The sequence below is a fragment of the Argentina silus genome, assembly GCF_951799395.1.
Source record: "Argentina silus genome assembly, contig: scaffold_415, whole genome shotgun sequence".
Taxonomy (NCBI): Eukaryota; Metazoa; Chordata; class Actinopteri; order Argentiniformes; family Argentinidae; genus Argentina; species Argentina silus.
Window position 1 is genome coordinate 1 of NW_028153034.1, and position 13,347 is coordinate 13,347.

General features: G+C 49.1%; 1 protein-coding gene across 1 annotated transcript; it reads right to left on the reverse strand.

Annotated features, from left to right (window-relative positions):
- Positions 1 to 1,159: 1,159 nt before the first annotated feature.
- On the reverse strand, positions 1,160 to 10,944 carry LOC310824478 (uncharacterized protein). The gene is made up of 13 exons (XM_083697725.1): positions 10,778 to 10,944; positions 8,129 to 9,747; positions 7,261 to 7,436; positions 5,924 to 6,115; positions 4,991 to 5,381; positions 4,504 to 4,616; positions 3,810 to 3,838; positions 3,508 to 3,542; positions 3,080 to 3,233; positions 1,999 to 2,158; positions 1,526 to 1,649; positions 1,346 to 1,380; positions 1,160 to 1,245 (listed from the first exon to the last, which is right to left on the reverse strand). Exons 1-13 carry the CDS (start codon positions 10,784 to 10,786, stop codon positions 1,169 to 1,171), a joined length of 3,114 nt encoding a protein of 1,037 aa, XP_083553851.1. The 5' UTR covers positions 10,787 to 10,944; the 3' UTR covers positions 1,160 to 1,168.
- Positions 10,945 to 13,347: the final 2,403 nt, after the last annotated feature.

Genomic DNA, 13,347 nt, shown 5'->3' on the forward strand with positions numbered 1-13,347 from the left:
TCTCATCTCTGTCCCTCTGTCTTGTGTTCTGGACTATTTTTACACGCCTCACTTCTTTTGTAAAGCGTCTTTGTTTCTTAGAAAAGCGTGTCATGTATTATTATAATTATTATTATTGTTATACATCAAGGATCAAACACTCCTCCTGAGTCTCTCAGTCTCTACTCTAACTCTAACCCTAACCCTAACCCTAACCCTAACTCTAACTCTAACCCTAACCCTAACCCTAACCCTAACCCTAACTCTAACCCTAACCCTAACCCTAACCCTAACCCTAACTCTAACCCTAACTCTAACCCTAACCCTAACTCTAACCCTAACCCTAACCCTAACCCTAACTCTAACCCTAACTCTGACCCTAGTCCTAACCCTAACCCTAACTCTAACCCTAGTCCTAACCCTAACCCTAACTCTAACCCTAGTCCTAACCCTAACCCTAGTCCTAACCCTAACCCTAACTCTAACCCTAGTCCTAACCCTAACCCTAACCCTAACTCTAACCCTAACTCTAACCCTAACCCTAACTCTAACCCTAACCCTAACTCTAACCCTAACTCTAACCCTAGTCCTAACCCTAACCCTAACCCTAACCCTAACTCTAACCCTAACCCTAACTCTAACCCTAGTCCTAACCCTAACCCTAACTCTAACCCTAACCCTAACCCTAACTCTAACCCTAACTCTAACCCTAACCTAACCCTAACCCTAACCCTAACTCTAACCCTAACTCTGACCCTAGTCCTAACCCTAACCCTAACCCTAACCCTAACTCTAACCCTAGTCCTAACCCTAACCCTAACCCTAACCCTAACTCTAACCCTAACCCTAACCCTAGTCCTCACCCTAACCCTAACTCTAACCCTAGTCCTAACCCTAACCCTAACTCTAACCCTAACTCTAACTCTAACCCTAACCCTAACTCTAACCCTAACCCTAACCCTAACCCTAACTCTAACCCTAACTCTAACCCTAGTCCTAACCCTAACCCTAACCCTAACTCTAACCCTAACCCTAACCCTAACCCTAACCCTAACTCTAACCCTAGTCCTAACCCTAACCCTAACCCTAACTCTAACCCTAACCCTAACCCTAACCCTAACTCTAACTCTAACCCTAACTCTAACCCTAACCCTGATCGAGGCCAATATGGCCACCGGGGGGCGTGGCCTTACTTGTCTGTGTATTCCGTGGGGGAGGAGAGAAGTTCTTCCTCATCGCCGGTCCACTCATCACTGTCGTCCGTGACTAGGACACACAACAACAGAGTCCTTCAGGATGACCACCACCATATTTTGACATATACACTGACAGACTGACTGGTGAATGAGGAATAGGAAGTACTCACAGCTGCCCGTAGATAAGGGGTGGTGATTGGAGTTCCTGAGACAAACAAGGATGTGGTTTTAAACACAATAACAAACAGCTGCTGAACATGTTTAATACTTCTGAACATGTTTAATACTTCTGTAGACAATGTGTGAAAGAATATGCATAGAAATATGTGTGTGTGTGTGTGTGTGTTTACCTGCTCCCCGTACTGGTGGCATCTGTCTCTACGATGCTGTTGCTGTTCATTCGGCTGGCTTTCTTCCCCAGCTCCAACATGGCCTTTATATCCAGCTCCACCTGGTCCACTGAGATATACCCATCTGTACAACACACACACACACACACACACACACACACACACACACACACACACACACACACACACACACACACACACACACACACACACGTTGTTGAGTTCAGAGGTCATTATGGTTAAGGTTAGGGTTAGGGTTCGGGTTCGGGTTAGGGTTAGGGTTCAGGTTAGGGTTCGGGTTCGGGTTCGGGTGCGGGTTCGGGTTCGGGTTCGGGTTAGGGTTAGGGTTAGGGTTAGGGTTAGGGCTAGGGTTAGGGTTAGGGCTAGGGTTAGGGTTAGGTTTAGGGTTAGGGTTAGGGTTAGGGCTAGGGTTAGGGCTAGGTTTAGGGTTAGGGTTAGGGTTGGTAACCCACAGGTGTTGCTGCTGTCCCTGGCCAGCCATTTCCCTTTGGGACAGTTGGTGGTTCTGATGATGCTGACGATGTCACCGCTCCTCACCGCCAGGTCGTCCTTCCGGCCCTTAGACGCCACCGTCACCGTGGCCTGGTACATGGCCTCCTCCTGCCCTGTGATCTGAGAGAGGGGACAGGGTCACACACACACACACACACACACACACACACCAGGACATACTGTATTGCTGTACCAAAGTGTGATTAATGCTATGTAAACCTCTTAATCCCGGCAGTGGGGTTTTTTACATTTAATGACATAAACCGCTTTCCCTCCCACCCCAGAGTGGGTGTTGCAGTGGATGTTTAGTGTGTATTAGTGTGTGTGTGTGTTAATCTGTGGATGTTTAGTGTGTATTAGTGTGTGTGTGTGTGTTAATCTGTGGATGTTTAGTGTGTATTAGTGTGTGTGTGTTAATCTGTGGATTTACTGATTGTGTGAATATGTTGATTTCTGGATACATCAGCGTCTGCTGTGTTAGTTAACATGTTCCCTGTTGGATTAACTGTGGTCCACGTTCTCTATGGAGGAGTCTGGGACTTAGTTATCCTCTATAGATGCATGTATATCCTAACCCTAACCCTAACCCTAACCCTAACCCTAACCCTGACCCTGACCCTAACCCTAACCTATCAAATGGCATCCTGCTTTTGCAATCATATTTCTAACTAACTCTAACCCTAACCCTAACCCTAACCCTAAATCCTAACCTCTAATCTAATGTTATAAGCAGTGTAGTTTGGTTTCTGGTTTTTAACGTGCCGCTCTGCTGCACTTTCCCTGGTAGAGGAATGAATCCAGACAGGTTTCTATGCCAACATATACCCCACCCAGGGGAGGCTGGTGGAGGTAGAAACTGGAGGATGGGCTCATTGTTATGCATGCACATGTGTTTGATAACATTCCTCATTCCATTCCATGCATTACAATGAGCCCGTCCTCCGATTTCTACCTCCACCAGCCTCCCCTGGGTGGGGCCACCCTCTCCTCCTCTTTTCTTTCCTTCCCTCTCTTCTGTCTCTCGGAACCGGAACAACATACCTTGAACTTCTTCTTCACCTCGTTCTCCTTCTTCTCCCTCTCTTTCTGCTCCTTCTTCTCCCTCTCTTTCTGCTCCTTCTGCTCTTTCTTCTCCTTCTCCAGACGCTGTTTCTCTTTCTTCTTTAGCTCTTTCTCGTCGGGCTTCTTCTCGGTCCTGAGAAAGAGAGAGAGAAAGAGAGAGAGAAAGAAAGAGATAAAGAGAGAAAGAGAGATAGAAAGAGATAAAGAGAGATAGAAAGAGCGAAAGAGAAAGAGAGAAAGAAAGAGAGAGAAACATAGACAGATAGAAAGAGAGAGAGAGAGAGAGAGAGAGAAAGAGACAGGGTGAGACCCCTATGAATGTCACTGGGACTGTTGAAACCACGGATGCTTTGGGCCGAACCCAGAGTGCAGGAGACATCAGAGTTGGGTCAGTAACCAGGACTTACTTGGAGAACCAGCTGATCTTGTGTGTCTCTTCAGTCTGTAAAGAAGAGGAGGTCTGATGAGCTCGACTGCATCTCTGCACACATAAACAACACTCTCCAGAGGCTCAGTATGTCCAACGTACACACACACACACACCACACACACACACACACACACACACACACACACACACACACACACACACACACTCTAAGTTGCTTTAGGAGATGTCAACAACAAGCTCCAACGCACACACATGCACACATGCACGCACACGTGCACACACACTTTCAAAGCCAAAGAAAAATGCAATCATTCTTACCGATGGCTGAGTTTCAGCAACATATGGGTCTGTGAGAGATTAAGCAAAAAGATTAATAGTTATGCAACAGTTGCAGGGCTGGTTTCCATAGTACAGTATAGTACAGCATAGTACAGGACAGTATAGTACAGTATAGTACAGTATAGTACAGTATAGTATATGACTGAGTCCTATGTAAGTAGTAGTTTACATCCGTTATCTTATTGACTGCAGGTGTTGTGTTATGGCTAGATGAGATCCAATCATCTGTATGTGATGTATATCTTTCACTGTGATTGATAAGGGACCTGAGTTGATTCAGTCAGCCTCACACTGCCCATACACACACACACACACACACACACACACACACACACACACACACACACACACACAGGGCCATGAGAGAGTGTCATAGGCAGGCACTGACTGTCTGTGTGTGTGTGTGTGTGTGTGTGTGTGTGTGTGTATGGGCAGTGTGAGGCTGACTGAATCAACTACCTCCACCAGGAAAAGTAAGGCGACCACTCTCCCCTGAAGGGGGTTCACTGGAAGCGATGGTCTCTGAGGAGTGTAGCTGTGGTCTCTGAGGAGCCTATCTGTGGTCTCTGAGGAGCCTATCTGTGGTCTCTGAGGAGCCTATCTGTGGTCTCTGAGGAGCCTATCTGTGGAAGGGAGCCTAGCTGTGGGGTTAGGGTTAGCTGTACTCTCTTACTCTTTGGAGGTCCTTTGCGTTTCTTGTTCTTCCCCTTCTGTTTGCTGGTGGAGGTGTTGATGTCCTCATAGACGTTTTCAAAACTCTCGTAGTTGTTCTCATCCTGCGGGGGCCTGGAGGGAGGGGGGAGACAACACAGAGCCTTTCTAGTGGTGACCAAAACACAATGACAGTTACACTGAAATGCCATTATTTTTCCACTATATGTCAGAAACATGGTATTTTTGGTATTTGGTATTCCAAACCTTGGTATTTTTGGGGATTATGGATTCTGTTTTGAAATATTTTTGACTTCATGAGATGCCAGCCGATCCATTCTCATTTTGTTACTACAATACAACATCATCATTGGTCTGAAAGAGGCTGAAGGAGGCTGAAGGAGGCTGAAGGAGGCTATCCCATCACACATACATGCGCAGTGGTAATGTGCCTGAACCATGGCACACAGGAGAGGACAGAGAGAGGGAAGTTTAGATCATCGCCTTACCCTGGGATTGGCTGGAAATCATGACTGACAGGGGAGGTGGGGTCAGAATTCTGGAGCCCGTCCGCCAATGGCTCTAACTCCGGAATCTCTCTGAGTTCCAAACCGAACTCTGAACCTCCTTGATCTTCTGATTCTGGTTCTGGTTCTGGTTCCGTGACCCCCTCCTCCTGAAACTCCTGTTCTAGAGCTTTTGGAATGACGGCATGCTTGAATGGCTTTGGAGTGGCGTATATCTCGTTCCCAAAGTCCGAAGACTCCAACTCTGCCAACTCTGGAGCCTGGAGTTCCGGAGACTCGAATTCCAAAGCCTCAGATCCAAATTCCTCAAAGTCAGGAACGCCGAGGTCAGGATCAGCTCCGGAGAACTCTGGAGGAGCAGGAATCTCCACATCTGAGAGGAGAGAAAGACACACGCTAAAGAGGAGCGATAGACACTCTTACAAATAAAAGGGTTCCAAAAGGGTTCTAACCCTGTGAGAGACAAACCCTTATGGGTTCCATGTAGAACCATTTTGTGTAACATGGAACCCAAAAGGGTTCTTCAAAGTGTTCTCTCACAGGGACAGCCGAAGAACCTTTTATGTTTCTGAAAGTGTAGGACAGAAGGACAGAAGCACAGGCTTAAAGGAAGGCCCTATTTGACTAATTTCCGCCTCAAAACCAGACCAAAACTAAACTGCTTATAACATTAGAAATATGACGATCAGATGCAAAAGATTTGATAGGTAACACCTTGAAGTTTTGTGTGGATATGCTCAGATCATAGTTCAGAATAACATACTACACATGACAAGGAGATAAAGTAAACAATAATCAAATTAATAATCACATAAAAGCAGAATTTGGGCCTGATTATGGCCCCGTCCAGCTTAAGGGGTCTTTAAGTTAGTGATAGACAAGGGGGTCAAAGGTTACAGTTATTGATGGACGTACCGCTTTGGTCATGGGAGGCAGGCAGGTAGGCAGACAGGTCCACGGTGGGGGGGCGGTGGGGCTTCTCTGGGGCGGGGCCCAGCAACTGAGCATCAGTCAGAGGCTTCATCGGGGGAGGAGGAGGGACTACCAACAGCTCTGGTAAGAGGTCCCCCTCCTCTGCTATGCCCTCCAACACAGGAGAGGCCTGCCCTAGAGAGAGAGAGAGAGAGAGAGAGAGAGAGAGAGAGAGAGAGAGAGAGAGAGAGAGAGAGAGAGAGAGATGTTTAAATGCTAAGGAAGCCAAACCAGTCAAACCCACTGTGTGAGTTGCACTGGCATAGTTATGTGAAAGGAAGATGACGACAATGCATAAGGAATCTGGGATAACATTCAATTCATTGATTCAAATCATTCATTTCAAATACAAGAACATTGAAGTGCCATCAATGAGAGAATGCTGATTATAGTCTGTTCACCCCGGTCATATGACTCCCTTTGATAAAGAGTGAGTCAACTGGAGTCAGTATTCACGTGACTCCCTAGAAAGTTGTCGAAGCATGACGGCAGCTCTCAGCCATGCTGACAATGACAGACACGCAGGTTAGGAGCTCCCAGCCACCGTGACACCAACAGATAGTTGAAATACCGCCCCACCTCCGCCCTCCTGGCTACAGAGTTGTTTCTGGCAGAGGCCAGGGATCCCAGCGTTGTTGTTGTGTGTCTGTGGCTGTGAAAACTCCTCAACAACGCAACACCTCGCGATGATGGGCCAAAGGCACATTGACTGATCAGCAGACCAGATTTCCTGCATGCCAGAGCTCAACCTTAAAGTAATACTCTGTTCAGTGTCTTTAATCTCTTACCTGGCATGGAGGAGAAGAGGGGCACCTGGTCCCCCGAGTACTTCATCTTCAGAACAGTAAGGCAACCAGAAGAGAGAGAGAGAGATACAGAGAAAACAGAGGGGAGAGAGAGAGAGAGAGAGAGAGAGAGAGAGAGAGAGAGAGAGAGAAAACAGAGGGGGGAGAGAGAGAGAGAGAGACAGAGAGAGAGAGACAGAGAGAGAGAGAGATACAGAGAAAACAGAGGGGGGAGAGTCAGAGAGAGAGAGAGAGAAAGAGAGAGAGAGAGAGAGAGAGAGACAGAGAGAGGGACAGAGAGACAGAGAGACAGAGAGAGGGACAGAGAGACAGAGAGAGAGAGAGAGAGAGAGATACAGAGAAAACAGAGGGGGGAGAGACAGAGAGAGAGAGAGAGAGAGAGAGAGAGAGAGAAAACAGAGGGGGGAGAGTCAGAGAGAGAGAGAGAGAGAGAGAGAGAGAGAGACACACACACACGGCTCTGTTTAGACGTACTGTGGTCGATACCGTTGACCTGGGCTGCTTTCAGTGGCTTGGGGGGTGTCGGCCCCATCTGATCGTCGTAGTCGATTGGTGGGAGCTCTGGGTGAGAGCGGGTGGGGCTGCTGGGAGGGGGGGGGTCCTCGGGCGTGGGGGTGACTGAGGTGGAGGTGGTGGGGGAGGTCAGAGGGCTGGGAGAGGAGAAATGAAGTTGAATGACAATAATATGGTTATAACAGATTCTTATCTCAGGTGACGGTTATATCATATATTCATTATGTGGTCCATGTGGGACTGCAACCCACAATGCTGGTGGCGTGCACCATCCAAATGAACCACTGAAACCAGGTACGAATACAACTGACACTTGAATGGATAGTTCACCCTAATGACAAAAACACATATTAGACTCCTTACTCTGAAAGGAGTCTATGGACAAGGACAGACTTCAATCCACACTTTAGGTCTGTTTATCTGGGCACTGTTTGAAGTGTCAAACATATACATTTAGGGTACATTGACTTGGTTGGTTTTTGGCAACAAAAAAAACTCGCTATCAGTTAGGAGTTAGTGACAGTGGCCAGATAAGCAGTTGGAACTATCCCTTTAACCTCTTAAGCTGAACGCCCTATTTGACTAACGTCTGCCTACAAACCAGACCCAAACTAAACTGCTTATAACATTGAAATATGATGATCAGATGCAAAAGCAGGATGCCATTTCATAGGTAACACCTTTTGTGTTTTGTGTGGTTATACTCAGATCATAGTTCAGAATAACATACTACACATGACAAGGAGATAAACTAAACCATAACCAAATTAATAATCAAATTAAAGCAATTATGGGCCCGTCCAGCTAAGTGTTACTGGGTATCCTGTACCTGGTGAACTTCCTGCGGGCCTTCTCCAGGGCGTTGAGGACCCTCTGATCCAAGGGAGACGGCTTCTTCACGGGGCTCATCTCCTCCGCCCTCCCCAGGGCTGACAAGGCTGCCAGGCCCGAGAGGGGGCGCTCAGACCGGGGGGACGGGGGGGCGGAGCTGGCCTCCGATGGTGGGGAATGGGAAGGGGGAGACGGGGAGAGGGAGGGAGCGGGAGGGGGAGACCGGGAGAGGGAGGGAGAGGGAGGCGTCTCCTCCACAACGGTACCATCTACTACTACCTGCCCATCCTCAGCTGGCTCAGCCTGAAGAGCAGGGGGTGGAGGTGGGGATGGAGGTTGGGATGGAGGTGGAGATGGAGTAGGGGTAACAGATGGGAGTGTAGCCAGGGAAGGGGTGAGGGCACGGGCTGGGGGAGGAGGTGGGGAATGGCGTGGGGGAAGGCCCCGGGGTGGGGGCGGAGGTGGGGAATGGCGTGGGGGAAGGCCCCGGGCTGGGGGCGGAGGTGGGGAATGTCGTGGGGGAAGGACCATGGGTGGAGGAGGAATAGCTGTGGGTGGAGGGGTGGCTGGTGGGGTCGGGACCGGGCTAGGTGGGACAGGGGTAACAGCAGTGGGGGTGGCTGGGATGGGGGAGACGGAGGCAGGCAGGGCCGGGATGGGGGAGACGGAGGCAGGCAGGGCCGGGGAGGGGGAGACGGAGGCAGGCAGGGCCGGGATGGGGGAGGGGGAGGCAGGCAGGGCCGGGGAGGGGGAGACGGAGGCAGGCAGGGCCGGGAGGGTCTCAGCTGGGGTTTCTATCGCTGGGGAGTGGTCTGCTGGAGCAGGGGTTTCAGGACCGGGAGTGGGAGGGGTTGGAATCACTGGTGCATGTGTGGGGGGGGAAGGGGGGGCAACAGTTGCTGCAGTGAGGTTTGGTAGGGTGGGGGTGGGGGGAATGAGGGCTTCTTTTGGTATCGGGGTAGCAGGGGCAGGGGGGGCCGGGACTGGGGCCACCAGTGTGAGGGGGGTTGGGATGAGCAGGATTGGGTCAGAGATGACTGGGGGGCTGGGGGTGTCCAGTATGGACGGCGACGGTCCAGCCTTCACTGACTTCTTGAAGCCCAGAAAGCTCTTCTTCTTCGGAGTGAGGTTTTTGGGCGGAGGCGACGCGGGCACCAGCTCAGCTCTGCCCCCCGTGGCCTTGGTGGAAAAAACCGGGAACAGCTTCTTGTCTTTCACGGCCTGTTTGACGAGGTCTCCCTCTTTCTTCTGCTTCTCATCCAACAGATCCGCAGTGACCCCCGCTGCCTCGGGCTTCCCTTGGCCCCCCTTCACCTTCCCCTCGTTCTTTTCCTTGCTCTTCAAGGTCATTTTTTGTTTACTGTCCTTCTTGTCGTCCTTGAAGACCACGCGGGGGGTGAAGGGGTTCTTCCCCTTGGTGGTGGGGCTGATGGAGGTGAGGAGGGTGGGGCGGGCGCCAGCGGGGAGGGTGAATGGTGGGAGGGTATGCGTGGGGCTCTGAGGGGGAGGCATGACTTTGGGCTTCTGCGGGAGGGCAGGTTTGCTCTTGGGCTGCTTCAGGAGGACCTCTTCATCCTGGAACTTTGCCCTCAGGGCTCTGAAGTCCAGAGTGTCTTCCTGGAGAGGGAGGGGTTGAAAAGAAACACTGAATTAAATGCACTGGTTTCCGCCACCTCCGCGACAGTGGAGTCATTCCTCCGCTCGCCGCAGCGGAGAGAGAAAGTGGACGGACCTGCTCTGGAATAGCCTACTGCGTAGTGAACACACACACACACACACACACACACACACACACACACACACACACACACACACACACACACACACACACAGACACACAGGCACACAGGCACACAGGCACACACAGACACACACAGACACACAGACACACACAGATACACACACACACACACACACACACACACACACACAGACACACACAGACACGCGCACACGCACACACGCAGACACGCAGACACAGACACACACACACACACACACACACACACACACACACACACACACACACACACACACACACACACTGTCACCCATCAACCAGTTAATCATTCGCAGCAGCCATGTATGAAGGCTATAGATTAGAGTAATTAACTATGTTTACATTACTTTGCCATCAACACATTTTCTCTCTCACACGCTCACAAGCACACACACACACACACACACACACACACACACACACACACACACACACACACACACACACACACACACACACACACAGACTTAACAATTCAATATTTCAGAAATGATTAGTAAGATACGAAAACAAGAGTCCTGGCCTTACTTCAAGATATTACTGACCTATTAACCTAATCATAGAAATAAATAATAAATTAATAAAAATGATTTACCTAACAAGCGGGTTATCTAACAACAGAGAGGAACAGTTGTTGAGACAGACGAGGAGAGACCTGAAACCATCAGACACTCCTTCAGTGTGCGGGGCACAATTGAAACTACCTCAGGCACGCTACAGAACAATACTAATGACCGACATGGGTCTCCGGGCCGACAGCTAGGATGTGTGTGTGTGTGTGTGTGTGTGTGTGTGCGTGTATGGTAACTGCCAGGTAAAATCATACCTTATCATACCAAATCATACCAAAACAGATGAAATCCATACCTGGTCCATTGCGCGTGTTTGCTCCACTCGAACGTGAACAGGTTGTAATTCCTCCCGTTTAGACAACTTTACCGTCCTCTAGAAGAGGATAAGAGTGGTGATCGTTACTCTTGCTCTCGCGTTCGTCCCGTTTGCTCCCGGGACGGTTTCGGTCTCGGAATGAAGTCGGGTCGCAGTACACGCGCACATCACCAAACACGGTCTGTCTAGTCGAACGGGTCCGGTTGTGCACGAGCGCGGGCAGGTGAACGCCACGTGGGATGATCCACAGCTTTAAGCCCGGTATCGTCCCGCAGGAATGCGGTTCGGCAGGCGCAGTATGGGTGTGTGTGTGTATCACTCTGACTAACAGGTGCATAGGAGCACAGTTGTTTCCCGACCACAACGAAATATTCATTTAAAAATGTTCCTCTCCTTCATTCCATATTGTAGTTGTTGACTCATAAGATGACTATTGTGCCAGCAGCGACATATGAGACAGTTGAGTCTCTCCTGTTACCTTCCCCTCCACTGTTGTTGTGTTGCTGCTGCTACCGTATGTTATTGGTTTATGATGACTTCATTGTTGAACTGTTGAGGAGCTGGCCTGCCCAACGCATTTCATTACACCATCTACGGCTGTATTCTGTGTAGATGACAAACAGACTTTCATTTGATTTGTTGGTCGGCTGTATTATCAATAACACAGCAGTGATATAGACCGAGTATTACAGCCCCCTGTTGCCTGTCTCAGCTATACTGAAAACCTCGAAAACAAACAGAGGAGAAGAACAGCTCAAGCTGAAGAAGTCAGTCAGCATTCCGAGGAAGTAGTCAAAGGGACCCAGGTATTTAAAGGAAAGGCATCGACACGAGGACGCGCATCACTCACGCTGTTGAGGAAAGAGCGCTTAGAGACATTCTATATGACATACGACATCCTGTCCTGTCTATACGTCATGCTACTGCCGCTGTTCAGGAGCTCTGTTACCTGTGGACTACCTGCACCAGTCACGTTTTCCATTGACATTGATTGCACAATACACATTTGCACTCTCTCTCTCTCTCTCTCTCTCACGCGCACACACACGCGCGCGCGCACACACACACACACACACACACACACACACACACACACACACACACACACACACACAAGCATACTATGTCAAACTACTTTTGCTGCTACTATATTTATCTTCCCGCTCCCCTATTGTTGTGTTTCTGCTGCTGGTCTACCTCATGTTATTGTTTGATTATTAACTGCTGAGGAGCTAGCGTGACCCTGGAATAACCTCCCTCAGGAGCTCAGCGTGACCCTGGAATAACCTCCCTCAGGAGCTCAGCGTGTCACAATCCAGAAACACTTTTAAAAGAAACCTCAAGACACACCTTTTTAGCTCTTAACCCATTTGCACTTCTATTTTTGTTTTCTTTTTATTTACCATTATTTACTCTTAATCCATTATTATTTCTATTTCTATTCTCTATGTATATATGTGCTTGTATGTATGCTTGTATGTTTTGTACTTTTGTATTTTCAATTTTACTGTTAAGCACCTTGTATTGCAATTTTGTATGAAAGGCGCAATATAAATAAACCTTGATTGATTGATTGATTGATTGATTGACCAGAGCATTTCATGACACCGTCTACGGCTGTATTCTGTGTATATGACAAATAAAGTTTGATTTGATTTGATCTGACTATCTGTGTCTAAATCCTCTTCTGTCCGGTTGTTTTCGGAGCTCTACTGTTATTGTCTGAGTTATCTACATCCTGTTCTGTCCTGTCACATGGGTGTCAGTGAGTTCTGTAAGACAGACGAGAGCAGAGATGGAGAGAAGAGTCTTCTGAGAGGAGAGGGATGGAGGGATGGAGGAAGGAGGAAGGGAGGGAGGAAGGAGGGAGGGAGGGATGGAGGAAGGAGGGAGGGAGGGAGGGATGAAGGAGGGGGGCGAGAGTGAAGGAGGGAGGGAGTGAAGGAGGGAGGGAAAGAGGGAGGGAGGGATGGAGGAAGGAGGGAGGGATGAATGGAGGAAGGAGGGGGGCGAGAGTGAAGGAGGGAGGGAAAGAGGGAGGGAGGGATGGAGGAAGGAGGGAGGGAGGGATGAATGAGGGAAGGTTGGATGAAGGAGGGAGGGAGGGAGGGAGGGAGGGAAGAGGGAGGGAGGGATGAAGGAGGGAGGGAGGGAGGGAGGGAAGTCTAGGCCTATAGCTTTGTAGTTGGGTCCTAATAAAGCATATGACAGCTTTCATTAGAGGCTGTCAGAGCAACAGCATGTGACAGCCTATTGAAGCTGTGTTAGATCAGGACTGTGGCACAGTCACACACACACACACACACACACACACACACAGTGAAAAAAGCCCAGACACACACACACACAGTGAAAAAAGCCCAGACACACACACACACACACACACACACACGCACACACACACACACAGTGAAAAAAGCTCTCACACACACACACACAGTGAAAAAAGCCCAGATACACTCATCATTTGGGATGTGTTTATTTGTAACAGTAATACATGGTGGAATACATAAATCAAGAGAAAAGAAAAAAAATCTTCTAAAAATCCA

What these genes read in the sequence shown, in the direction of transcription:
- LOC310824478 (XM_083697725.1), bottom strand. An exon ending in GCCCGCAGGAAGTTCACCAG is followed by an intron (nt 7,437 to 8,128) that starts GTACAGGATACC and finishes CTCCTCTCCCAG; the next exon opens with CCCTCTGACCTCCCCCACCA. An exon ending in CAGGGACAGCAGCAACACCT is followed by an intron (nt 1,650 to 1,998) that starts GTGGGTTACCAA and finishes TGTGTTGTACAG; the next exon opens with ATGGGTATATCTCAGTGGAC.